This window comes from Molothrus aeneus, chromosome 2, assembly GCF_037042795.1.
Source record: "Molothrus aeneus isolate 106 chromosome 2, BPBGC_Maene_1.0, whole genome shotgun sequence".
Classification (NCBI taxonomy): Eukaryota; Metazoa; Chordata; class Aves; order Passeriformes; family Icteridae; genus Molothrus; species Molothrus aeneus.
In genome coordinates this window covers 16,741,301-16,755,393 of record NC_089647.1, presented here as the reverse complement: position 1 = coordinate 16,755,393, position 14,093 = coordinate 16,741,301, and the positions used below count along the sequence as shown (strand labels likewise).

Here is a 14,093-nt window from a genome sequence, read left to right as displayed (position 1 = left end):
GCAGCTGAGGGAGGACTCAGACTGGAACAAGCAGACCTTTCCTGAAGGAACTGCTGCCCCTGCAGAGTGTGCACTGGGTAGAGGAGTCCAGAGTGAAGTTGAGCCGGGGAAAGGGTGAAAAGAAGTGGTGTTTTAATGTTAGTCTACTTTTCACTACCCAAATGTACTCAAATATGCAATAAATTAGTTTTCCCTGAGCGGAGTCTGATTTTTCCCGTGGAAGTAATTGGTGAATAATCTTCCTGGCTTTATTTCAACCAAGAAGCTTTTCATCATATTTCCTCCCATCTTATGGAGATGGACGGAGTGAGAGAGTGGCTGGGTGGGTGTTTGGCCCTTGGCCAAGGCCAATCCACCTCAGAACTGGGTTCTCAGTTGGTCAAATAGTGATTTTGGTCCTTTTGAGATGCCCTGAGTTGCAGCACAGGTGTGCAGAAGGCTGGCAGGGACAATGTGGGATGCACGGGTGACCTGTGCCTTGTGGGGCAGTAGCTGGAGGTCAGGAGTGCCTGGAGGCCCCTCAAAGGATACTGGGCACCAACCTGTGGCCACCTGGATCAAGTCCCACAAGTCTCAGGTTGGGATCGGGGCTTCCCACAGCAAATCATGTCTGTGGTTGTCTTCTTCTTTAGAAAAGGGGGAGGATACAAGACTCATCTAGTAGCTAGATTTAAACAGACCAGAACATTAAAAATCCCGTAGCAGAGTTTTTACTATTCATCACTTTCCTTTTGATGAGTTTCTATTCTGACCCTACTTACACTGAACAGTTTGTAAGAAATAAAATCCCAAACTGGTTCACCTCTCCTGAAAAGTAGAGTCATTCTTGCTTCTGAACATTAAACATGATGCACTAAAATGCTCTGATGCTGTAATTTGGTGACGCTCCATTATAAATGTAATATACTTCCTATTGAAACTGGTAAAAGAGGCATCTTGAACTTAGATGAAGTTAATTGGAAAATGTTTCATCAGACCAATTAATAATTAAGCAATAGTTTTTATTGCTGTTCTAAGATGACAAATGAGTAAAGACACTAAATCCCTCCAAACCATAACCAGCATTCTCAAGAAAATATCTTTAAAAGAGGCTATCTTGTCTAAATTACACTTTTTAGTAAAATTTTCCAGTTTTGGAAATGATTCAAAGATTTACTTGGCAAACTCAGAAGCAGTCTTGCACTGTGCTGGCTGAAAACAGGTACCAGTGTCCATGAGGTGGAAGCAGGCACAACTGCACTTCAAAGTTTGCATGGAGTTCATTGATTTTATTTGTGCAAGAAAATACATGAAGGTGCTGTTTAAATTCTTGAATAAGTATTTTCTGATTTTTTCATGTAGAAGTTTGTATTTTTTGTTAATATTTTAGAATTGATGTGGAGATCTCACCCTGTCAGTTTAACATTCCCTGAACTATGTTTTGGTATAGTTAATTATTTTGTGGAGGATGGACTGTGCCTTCTGGGATCTGCAGAATGTAACTGTGAGTCTGTTTGTCTGGCTGGTGCTGGAAGCCTTTTTTGGAGTAACACAAAGACTGACTATACAGCCTGAAGGAGGCAAGATATCAACTATGAGTGGAGTTTTGCTTGAGGATAGGATGGACTGCAAGACCAGTGGTAGAGTATGGGAATCATAAAACAAACCTGGCAAGGCCAGGAAGCATGGCTGACATTGCATATTGCTGCACATACTCACTGCAGTGGCTGTTTCATGGCACAAGTATGATCACCAATAAAAAAGGAGATCCTTTAGAAGTAAGAGAAATGTCTCAATACAATGAACTTCAGTAATGTTCATGTTCAGTTTCTCCCCAGCAGTTAAACCTCCAGTCTTACCACTTGTGCTGTATATAGTAACAATATGGCAAACTCAAAAAATAATTTTCTCTTCATCCAGGAAGGGATGTCAGAGCATGTCTCCACTCTTGGTAACTTGACAGTTTGCTCCAGGCTTTTACAGAATTGGCTCCAGGCAGCTTGGGTTTACTATAAGAGTTGCCAAAGCTGTTCATTTTTCTTCTGGCTGACAGTCTTCATGTGATTGTTCTTCTTTTCACATCTGGCCCAGAGTCGCTTTATATGCGTGTGTGAATCCTATAACTGGGTTTGGAAACTGATGTGTTTTGAAGATTTCCAAACAAGCAGAGTAAAATTAATTATGGAAAGAACCCATCTTCTTGCAGTGATTTCAGTGCAGTTATGGTGTTTTAGTGCACTGGGGGAGGATTTTAAAAACTGAGTGGTTTATAGGGTATTACCAGTTATCTTTGCAGTTTATCTCTTTGCATTTTCTTTCTTTACAGAACTAGAAGGCAAAATGTATTTTTGTATGGGACTCCAGGTCATTTGGGATATAAGAGGCTTAACAACAGAGACACACATGATGTGTTGTATGATGCAAGTGACCCAAAATCTAAGTTGCAAAATATAACTGAAATACCCTTAAGTCTAATTTTAATGAAGTTATGAGCAAAATAGAGCCATGAAAAATTTCTTCTGCACATGTGCTTCTTGGTGTGGTATCAGAATCACAGAAATATCAAAACCTACTACATTTCTCTTACCATATCCAGCTTCAATTTCTGATTTTTTTTATCTAGTGGGACTCCTACTCCACCTTCGGATGCTGATGTTACCACACTGAGAGGTTAGTTTTTATCTAACTGCTGTTAAGGCTGATTCTGAATTACCAGAAAATTGAGGAATTCATGTGTTAGGATTTCAGAAAGAGCTCTGAATTTTCACACCTCTCTAATGCCATTTGTAATCTGGACATCATGTTATGTGCTGACATTTTTTTATTTCATGAATCATGAAAATCCTACTCAAGAAATTAGTTCTGTGCCAGTTTTACTGCACCTAAGTTCATGTTTCCAAAAATACATCTGCTTAGCAGAATGTCAGCATCTTATAGTGATTGATGTATTTGATACTTTTCCTCAGGCTTTTCATGTGTCTCCTATGCTTTTGCTGTCATGATGATGGGAATAGGAATCAAATTTGACTATTGGTTTATGCTTGCTGAACTGCTTCTGTGGGTGTATAGAGAAAGAAAAACAACAAACAAACCCAAACAAAATAACACTGCTCTCTTTCAAACTCAGATGCAGCTGCCAATGTTCCTCCCCCTCATGAGGTCTCCATCGAGAGTCCTGCAGGTGAAACCATCCATGAGCGTGACAATGTGGACACCACTGTGAGTGGGTTTTTTTTCATTTGGTTCAACATGATATTGTTTATGGTCATTTACACTTTAGTAGCAATTAAAGGTGTTGTTAATATGGTGTGTTAACACAAACTAGGATTTCCTAGTTTTCTTGGTTCTAAAATTAAAGAGCCAGACACGGTTAAGGGATAAAGAGTTTTTTACCTCAGTATTTAATAAGGATTCTTATGGTGCAGCAATTTGCCAAGGTGGAATACTCTGAAATGCACACTCATGGTAGATCACATATACAATCTTACAGACCTTGCAAATTAGTACATCAACTAGGATGTTCCTTGTTGGCTTGAATGAACAGTGTGACATCCCCCTATCCCCAAGTGTTCTCCTCTAGATGGGTCTAATCCTGATCTACAGGATGTGTTCTAGAAGGGGCCTTGGTTTCTCAAGATAGTGTAAGGCTTTCTGGCTTCCAGCTGTGAGGTCTTGAAGGTGTTTGGTCTCCTGGCCTAACAGAATACCAGGACTATGCTAAGGTATCAGACTTAAGGAATTAAAAGTATGCACGCTAAGGGTACTGAGAATGCATAAGAGGTATATTAAAAAAAAAGGCAAAAAATCATCACAGCATCAATAAAATTGGGTGTGAATTTCTAAAGTTTTAAGACATTTTCCTGAGCAGATATTTTTTTCCATTTGGAGAGGCTTTGAAATACCTCTTCCCCCCCAGTGGGAGATATCAGTTGAACTATCAGGTGAGGTTTTTGCTAGTGTCATAGGACTAGAGAGGGAATGCCTAGTGGCTCTGAAAGCTCCAAGAAGAGTGTGGAACACTATTATTCCTATGGAAGCGCAATATTCCTTAGGTTGCTGTAGTAGAGTTTCAAGGGTCTGTGGAGTACAATTGTGTAGGACGGGGGAGAGGTGACCTGGACAGCCTTGAAGACTCTGATACTCTGCTCTTTTTCCTCTGTTGATGTAGGTGAACTTGTATTTAACATCTTACAAGCTACTCTTTCTGTGATATTTAACCAAAGCTCACAACACAGGGAAGTCTAGACCCCATATTTAAAACATCTCTCTAGAAGTGAGCTGACCACCACATAGGTCCCAGGGCAGTATTTGCTTCTAGGAAACAGGTCCTCCAGATGAAATTTTAATTCCACACTCTAGAATCCAATTGCAGTATTCATGGGCCAACATGACCAAAGAAAATTTTGTAAACCAGTGTAATCAATCAGCTGGCTTTTTTTTTTTTTTCTTATAAAAATGAAGCTCTCAGTGGATCGCAGAGGAGCTTACAAAGTTTCACATGCTGATTTATTGTGCTGGGATTAACTGGGCCATACTGTTCAATAACCTAGTGTGGCCCTAGAAACAAAGTTGAACCAAACTGTGCTTTCTTCTAGAGCTTTCAGTGCTGACTGGAGCTCTGATGTTGGAATAAATACAGAATATGGAACAGACAGCTTCTGACTCAAGTGCAGGGTCTGGCCTTATGTTATGTACCAAGAACACTTGTGGTTTAGTCCCAACAACAGCATTATTCTTCTTTTGAAACAGAACTTCCTGGAATATTTCTGCTGGAGCAGAGAATAGGACCACTCAGTAAATGGGAAAGGAACCAGAATTAGATTGCTGCTGCTACAGCATTTTTACTCTGTACAGTTACATCCCACCTCATTGTTCTTAGCAGCCAAAATACATTGTTGATTACAAGGCCAAGAGTGAGAAAAGATCATCTTCTGCACTTTGTATGCTGACTATACCAGGTTTTGGGGGGCTGATAAATTATTTAAACTACACAGTGTTGCAAACAGCCAAATCATAGCACTATATATATGCCTGCTAAATGTGGATCCCTCAAATGCTAACTAACTTTAAGTAATGTACCAGTCCTTATGGTCTTTGGGCAGAGTTATCCAGTGAAAAAGGAATGTGAGGGGCTGGAAAGAGAATTTAACTAAAAAAATTTAGAGGGTTCCTAAACAATGTAGAAGTTGCTTACTGATGGCAGATAAATTTTCTGGAGAAAGTTTTTTTCCATTTCCTGCCTGATGCGTAAGTTAAGACTGCAGCTTCATTGAAAAAAACTGTTTTTCTGGCTCTCTATTTTTCCTTTTTAATAGGAAAAAACCAGAAAATATGTATGTAAATAGTCAAAGACAAAACCTCTAGCAAAAGACATTTGTCTAAAGTTAACAAGCCAGCCTTCTCTTCCCTCCCAGACAAATCTCTATTAAAAAAAAAAAAATTCTGGTGTCTTTCAGTATACCACAAGGAATAGTATGTTATTTTAAAAATACTAGGGAAGTAAGGAGAAAGCATGCTCAGCCATTCAAATTGGATTAAAACTTGGCATTCACTGCTGCCTGTGGCATCCATGATGGCTCCATGCATCCCTGATGCACTGCAGAGCCACTGCTCTGGGGCTTTTTGAAATAAATACAAAAATGAGTAGACATTTTTGTAGACAGAGCAGTTGAAGCCCACTGCTTTAGCTCAGCAGAGCTCTCATTCCCAGTGCCCACTGTATATCTGGGGGGATTCTTCACCTCCTGAGGCTGAGCAACACAGAGTGTTATTCCAAAGGTAGAACTTGGCAAAGGCAGCTTGTCTTCCAGCTGGAAGAGTGAGTAGGAGCCTTGTGATAAATGAGTAAATTTTGGGTAAATCAGCCTACACTGGCTGGGCTCAAATGAGATGTTTGAGTAGCCATTGTTGCACTTTAAATTGCTTCATGAACTTCCCACACATCTGTATTTCACTTTGTACCTAAGGTCAATGAGATGGAATTACACTAAAGGTGTCCAAATGGAAAACAGAATTATCTTAAATATTTGAATTCTCAGGAAGTTCTCTTGCTTAGTAAACTTCCTTATTAGTGCTGCCTCTGTCCCTGAGGCTTCACAAGCACTCCATGTTAGTGCCAGGTAAACAAGTGTGCTGGTGGCTCCAGCACTGCACACGCTGTGCTCTGGACTGCAGCATTCACCTGCCATTAAGTGTGTCTCTTCCTTCCCTTCCAGATCAATAATGAGATAAAGAAGCAGGATGAGAAGATAGTCAGACCTGTAACTGAGCAGATGATTGAGTTCAACATTTTGATTGTTGGTGAACAGTACAGTGAGGAGCTGAAGGACCCATCTGCTGCTGAGTATCAACTGCTGTCTGAACGATTCATTTCTGAGGTGATTCCCTTCCCTAACTCCATTTTTCCTTTTGCTGGCTCTGCAAAGCAATAGCAGCAAAAAGCATCTGTTTCATGGCTGCTGATTTTTGTCTTCCTATGGTTTCCAGTATTTGTTTTTGTTTTTTTTTTTTTGTCCATGACGGTGGTAATTATATTGCCATCATATTTTGGGAGCTGGGTGTGTGTCTGCCTTTTCTCTTTGGAGAGGCATCTAAGTTGTCATATGGCTGCTTATCATGAGCCTTATCTTTTCTCTAGCTTTGCTTCCTTCATAGCCCCATTTAGTTTGGGTTGGTTTTCTGAATCCTTTTTACTGGGCCTAACTCTGTGCCAGATCCTGTGCCAAATGGGAAAGAAATGTATTCTTCACTGCAGCCAAAAAGCATCACCATGACTTTCACGAGTTGCTAGCATAGGCTAGACATCTTAGTTTTCCTAGTTGTGAGTCCCAGTAGCAATGCCATGGTATGTGTGTGTGTAAAAAATGTTGGATGGGACAGAATCCACCTTGGCACCATGGATATCCCACTCCTTTGATCCCTTGCCTGGTTTTCTCTGAGTTTGAATAAAGAAGTCTCGAAAAAAAAGTCAGCAGCACTGTGATTGTTTAAGTCTCACCAGAGACAGTTTAAAAATAGGGAGATGGGGGAGAGGAACAAGAATTTACAGAGTAAAAAATAATCCTCAACTGGCAAGGATCTTTGGAAGCTAAAAAACTTTCTAAACCAGCATGAACTTTCAGTATTCTCTGTCTTGGTTTTGTCTCCTGTAGCACAGTTGATTATCTTGGTAGTCTCTTTCCATTTCTCCCTTTGGAATGTTTCTATGCAGTTCTTGGGGAACGCTGGATGTTGTTCTTCATACTTTTTATTTCCCCTTTTTCTAATAACGAAACGATGTCACCAAAACTACTCTTCCATAAAGAAAGGAATATTTAACTGTTTTTCACCTATTAGATATGACAGCTCAGATACATTTTTTGACAATGTTAGAAACACTTCCTAATTTTTTACCGCATGAGCAGAAGTGAACAGAATCTCTGTTAATTTTTTTGTTTTTCTGTCAAAATAGATTAAAAGTGTATTTGAAGGACTACCTGGATACAAAAGCATCCATATCCTGGATTACAGGTAAAAAGATCCTGATGCATATATGGTGATTGAACCTGATCATGTAGGATGGTGCAATGAGCTGACACGATGCTTGGCAGGATGTCAGGCGTGTGTGTGGGAACTCCTGGGATGTATTAACTGACTGCTCTCATATTTGGTACCTCCATATATGCAACTGAAATAGAAATACAGAACTGATTTTTTTCCTTCTGGCATTCTTCCCATGAAATGCTTGCTGTGATTTTAAGACAAGGCATTATCGTTCAAGATTCTATCCTAAAATGAAAAGATATATTAGTATCTGCTACTTCTAATCTATCCAAGTATTAAACAGGGAAGGACACAGAAATCCTTTTGGAAAAAAAGTGGTGTATTTAAATTTCTTTTTCAAATTCTGAATGTTAATTTGGGATGGCTCTAAAGGTTAGTGTTTAGGATATGTAAAGGCCTCTAACTCTTGGATCAAAAAAAGAGGTGGGGGATAGTTTGATAAATGATGTTGAATGTTTTAACTCTCTGTATTCGGAGAAATATACTTTTAAATCCATTTGTGCTTCAAAGTGACATTTAAAGTTAATTTGTTAAGTTAATGAATCAAATGTAAAATGTCTGGCTTGGAGTACAGACATTACCCAAATTGTAATTTTTCTTGAATGGACTGGATACGACTTTCAGAATCTAATGAGTGTTTTCATGAGTTAATTTAAATTGTGTTTTCTTTGAGATTGTAAGCTGTATTTCTTAGAATTTATTGTCTGGACTATTTTAATTAGCATACATGTAGGTAACAAAGCAACGGTAGTGAGAGAGGTCTTGTGGTTGGAACCCTAGGCTACATCCAGTTTTCAGCCTGGAAGGTAGCAAAACCTTCCATCTTGGTATTTGCAGTCCAGTAGGTTTGCAAGCACTAGATTCATTTGAGAAGACAAATAAAAGGCTGATATTTCTGGCAAAGTCTGCTCTCTGCTGTGCATGACAAAAACCCATTGGTTGTAATTTAAACCTTTAGGTAGAATAAGTGAACTTGATCTTCTTGATACTGACAGCAATTTACCTGCATTATTTACAATAATCTGAGATGGCTCTGCTCTGCTGATTCCTTGGGATCAATAGAAAATATCTCAGTTCACTAAAAGCAGAACAATTTGTTATGTAACTGAATAACTATGAGTAACTATGCAACTAAAAAGGATTTTCCTGTACGTGTTTTCAAATGGTTATGCTCTGTAGAATACCAAAGCAAATGTGTTAAATTTTTAATACTTAAAGGAAGTTATGACATTAATTTAACGAGTTCTGCTGTTCTGTTTTTGTTTTTATAATCAGCCCTTCCGAGGAAGACAGGTAAAGACAACTTTTTCATAGATATTGTCATAATACAGATGGGAAAAACATGTTTAGCTGGAGGGCATTGTTTTTTGGAATTTGTATTTTAGTTATTTAACATAAATATTGTGAGAGAAGGTTCTACCTGAAACTGCAAGTAACTGATCTGTTTCAATTAAGGATAAACCTAATTTGCTTATTTAAGTCATAATGAGAAAAAAAAATTCCTCAGGAAAAGTCATTCTAAACACAAGTCAGCTACGGGGGTAACTTGTGTATAAGAATCTCTTTTATGAAGAAAACAAAATTGCTGAACAATGACTCAAAGTCTTCATACTTTGCAGCAAAGTCTTGAATAGATATGGGATTATTATTATTATTACTGAAATTGAAGTAGATAAGAACCCCACAGTTCTCCAGCAAAGGCAGTTGGCTTAGCTTCAAGGCCAGAGGTGCTGCAGATCTTAGCAGAACTTTAATAAATATTCTTTAGCAGAACATGGGATTAGTCTGGACTTGTTTTACATCAGACATATGCAAGTGAGGAATCCAGAATTTTCCTTCTTTAGTATGTTAAGAAAGTCACAAGACAGAAAAAGAACTGCAGCCTTAATTTACTAAATGTATTAATTTGTTCTCTGTGTGTCTCAGCATAGCCAGTTTCCATGAACAAGTTAAAAGAGAATGAGCATTCTAACTTTTCAAAAAAGGTTAGAAACACAAATCTCTTTACAAACTATATGCAACTGTTCACAAGGGCTATGTTCCAGGCACCAGATGGTCAACCCTTTCCAGAAAGAGGATGGTGTTTAGTTATTTACTAGGCATTATGAATGGCAGCACAGTTGTATTAAACCTAAATGTTATGTTTGAGGAGCACACTCTGTTCCATCTTTCCTGTGCCTTTTCACTACTGTTGTCCTTTTTAATCTCCTCTGCTGACAGTCAGTGCCCATGGTGGGCTCATGTCAATGATAGAGCCAGCAGCAAAACCCCAGGCTCCTGGGTTTAGTCAGTGTGTTTGTGAATTTTCTCTGTTGTATCTGGAACTGGGGTTTTAAAGACTTCTCTGAACAGAGACATTGTTTTAGAGATCCAATCCAGCTCTGTGGAATCGGGAGAACCTGCATTCAGAGCACATGTTTCTAATGCTTCAGAGGTTACTTAATTTTTCTTGCTGTGTTCTGACTACAGCCAAAATGTGCTGTATCTTGTAAAGTTCCCTTGTGCTTATGCCCAGTGTATGGTAAATCTGATTGCAGCCTAATCTGTTGTGTGGAAAAGGACATCCAGATGTATTAAGGAAATGAAAATTAAGAAAATGGAGAGAGAGGAGGAAAATGGAGGAGAGTTTATATTAAAAAACCCCTAAAATGTACACAGATACAAAACTGAATTATAGAATACATGATCAAATGAGTCTAGATAAATTTTCCCAATTTGATGAATTAAATACTATTTTATTGCCATTAAAAACATTCTTTCAAGCAGGTTAACATTGCACAGTGACAGAGATTAGGGGTCTCACTTGCTACTATAGATTGCAATATGTTTTTGTGTATATTTTCATACCTCAGAGCCTTTCGTATTACTGGTATGATCTTAAAATCACTACTCTCACCACTGCATGCTGATGGACCCACTAATAATGCTTGCAGAAAGTCAGTGCTTTGGTCTGCTTGTGGTCTGTCTGCCATTCACTAGTAGAAATGTGGGAGTGGGACCAGACCAGATGTCAGTTTTGGGTAGCATTTCCCTTGAGAACTTTGTGAAAAGAATCAAGTCATTTTTATTCATCCTTTAAAGCTGTGTATTTTTATATTAAGAAGGGTATTGACATGGGCCCTTGTGAAAAATATATAGTGATTGTTTGCTTAGGAAAACCTTGAATTTCTCATCTGTATTCTTTCTCTTTGTACAACTGAAGTGGGGTGGAAGTTCACTATGCTGTCACATTTGATGGAAAAGCCATCAGCAATGCCACCTGGGACTTGATTAACCTTCATTCAAACAAGGTGGAGGACAACTCCTTCATGGGCATAGAGGATAATCCAACAGTTGTGTACACCATCAGTGATTTCCGAGATTATATTGCTGAGATCCTCCAGAAACATGCTCTGCTTGAAAATGCTTCCATCTCTTTAGACCCAAACTCTCTTCAGCTTACTAATGGTGGGTATTAATTGTGATGCACTGGTGTGCCACACATCTGACTTCTTATAAAATAAATCTCAGATGAGTGAATTATTCAGCTGTCCTCTGAAAAATTAAACAGAACAAAATGAACTATATTATAGCCTGTTTTGCTCTGATCTTAACCAGGTCAAGTCATTAGCAGTAGCATCCTATTCTTGATCCATTAGCCTAGCCCCCTATTTTATTTTAATTTTTATTTTTAAACTGAGGTTTGTGGTGTGCAGTTTCAGTAATACTTTCAAAAATTAATAGGAATAGAAGGGAGAAATGTGGTTCACATGGTGCACATTGCATCACGGTGACCTTCAATTTAGTAGCTCTCTGTTGGCCTTAGGCAGCACAAAGGGAATACCCAGATTATTGTTGAATATTCAGTGATCCTGCTAGAGGTGTTGAAAGAGTGCTGACACCCCTTTGTTCTTATCTTTCCCCTTCACTTCCTGTCAGTGATTTGGAGGCATTTCCAGAAACAAAATCTCTCTGGCAAAATTTTAGACAAGATTTTACTTACAAATCTGAAACCAGAGAGGATTTTTAGTCGGTCTTCCAAAACAACTTCCTCACACTGTGACTGCAGCCTTTAGATCCCAAGTGTTTCTATTTCCACAGTGAAGGAAATACTGCACCCCACATCAGAGGACTCATCCTGGATTACTGAGCACCCAGTCGTGCTGGAGCGCCCGGAGTTTGATGTGAGTATGGTTCTGAGCAGTGGCCTTTGGACATATCTGAACAACTTAGGTCAGCAAGGTAGAATTGTAGCCAACACTCAGAGCTTCTCTATCCTGTTGTTCCTGCAGAGTAAGTACTAATGAAGGCACACCTTATATTGGAGTAAAAACTGGTGAAACCTCTCATGTGATAATTCTAGTGTCTGCTGCCCAATAGTTTGCTGTGATCATCTTATTTTGATTATAAACATCTCTAAAGAGGTGATTCTTCCTTCCATGATACTGCCTTTCTTTGGAAAGAAGAAATAGATGTAAATCCTACAGCTGGCTGCTAGAAGAGATAAAATGCTAAGTTTCATAAGCTCCTTTTGTCACTGTATTTATTTCAAAGAAAGTTTTCAATTTGGTTTTTAAATTATGTCCATCTTCCTAATACCAGGAGAGGAAAATGACACTGACACTAGTTCTGTTGTTTTTTTTTTTTTTTTGTCTCTTGTAATTGTCTCCTCTGACTCCCTCTGGAATAATCCAAGGCACAGACTAGAGTTCCATATTGGACAGACTTGGTGTCCCTGACCATGTCTGTGCAAAGGGACTTTAGCAAAGACACTGAGTTAGGTGCCAGCAATGCTGAGATCAAGTCAGTCAGTTCTGCCAACAGAGAGATCTTCTGAGTGCTGAATCATTGTCTGGGCGGTTGGTTTCTGCTCTCCACTCTGTTCTGTAACACAGATGTGCTTTCAACAAAAAATGACCTCAGATCACGCCCTAAAATCCAGACCCACTTGTGCTGGATGGAAGGTTCTCACTCAGTCCATCATGAGATAATGTTATGAACACAGACACATTTAATTTTAGCCAGCTTCTGAAATGTTTATGTAAGCAAAATTTATTTTCACAGAATGCAAATATTGTTAGAATGGATGTAGGTATAATGTCCTTAATTTCATGACAGTTTTTGCTGAGTCTTAAAAACTACTCACTGATGTCTAAAATGAAAACTCATGTGGATTTGCCATAATGGATTAGACATGGTGTAGATAAAAAATACTTTAAGCTGGCTTTCAGAAAAGGGCTTTCTCTTTACTGGAGACATCTTATTGGAGACCTCTAACTAGTCTAAAATGTTGTAGATGTTTATTTTAGTAAGACAAATAATTACCAGTTTTTGGAAATGTTATTATGACAAAAAATTGTGGAAGTAATAGTTCTCTAATCATGACTGTGAATAAAGGCTTCTGTAGCTTCAGTCAAAAACTCTGATTATGTAAAAGGTATTAAGTATATCCGCAAACCAGCTGTGTACAACCTACAATACACAGGTAATTTGCAAAGTAGCTTCAGATAAATATAAGAAAATCCTAAATATTATTTCTTAAATAAGAAATCCTAAATATGTTTAAACACTACACAATCAATCAATTATTTCTACAGATGTTAAACCTTTATGGTTCAAGTAGCTGCTTTCAAGTAGAAATGTTACCTATGGAAAAGAACTTTGCTATAGTTTTCCCCAGGGGATTTGAGAATAAGCTGGATTTATATTAACTTACCAATATCATGACATTACATGGGATTGTCATGATTTCACCATCCAATTGCTACAAGATGGTACAACTAATTCTTTTGAGTTTTGCAGCTCTCTTTAAAAGTAAAGCAAAAATCAGGTCTGATTTTTGAAATCTGTATTTTCTTGTTTATGTTGAGTTGTAAAAGGTAGAACACTCTGGCTTGAGGAAAGGACAATGCCTTTCTGGCAGCAGAAAATGAAAAATCGGGGAGAAGGGTTCTGTGTTTACAGCCATCTATCATATTTGTAAGCCTTTTACATTGGTGAAAACCAGAAGTAGCCAATATGATATTATTGTTAGTATAATATATTGCCCTGCAACAAGAATCTTTGAATACTGTTAGTTGCCATAGGAGCATTTATCCACATTCAAATAAATGATGAGGTGCAATCCCTGGCAACTAAATGCTTACATTAAATAAATGTATTGAGGAGAAATTGCTGGTAGTCCTAATTCATTCTTTCTGGAATTTATATGTGTAATTTATTTCTAATTTTGTACAGTAACTCTTTTTACAGCTTTATTTATAGTGGCTAGTCTTGCCAAAAATAAAATTGCTGGAGCACATGTCTCTATGGTATATATACTTTTCAACCGATTGTCACCATATAATTAAAAAAATTTGATGAGACTGTGGTGGCATAACAACTGGCATTTTTAAATATGATCATTACATGCAAACAAGTAATTTAAGAAAAAAAAGTACTTTTACTGGTCTGTTTCCAAAGCATTCAAATGCAGTTTGAATTAAGCTGAAAATTTAATTCACCCTTATTTCAGCCTGGAGTAAAATTTCAAATTGAAAAGTATTTGGCTTCTTCCTGTTATTCCTGCTGATCAAGCAACAGAAAGATATTTG

At 38.1% G+C, this 14,093-nt stretch overlaps 1 protein-coding gene across 1 annotated transcript in view; it reads left to right on the top strand.

Moving 5' to 3' along the window:
• IMPG2 (interphotoreceptor matrix proteoglycan 2) overlaps positions 1–14,093 on the top strand; it is a 52,946-nt gene that overhangs the window by 28,294 nt on the left and 10,559 nt on the right. The window contains 7 exon segments of the mRNA XM_066572005.1: positions 2,576–2,649; positions 3,107–3,198; positions 6,195–6,356; positions 7,430–7,488; positions 8,797–8,814; positions 10,724–10,968; positions 11,602–11,684. Coding sequence (XP_066428102.1) covers positions 2,576–2,649; positions 3,107–3,198; positions 6,195–6,356; positions 7,430–7,488; positions 8,797–8,814; positions 10,724–10,968; positions 11,602–11,684 — 733 coding nt within the window.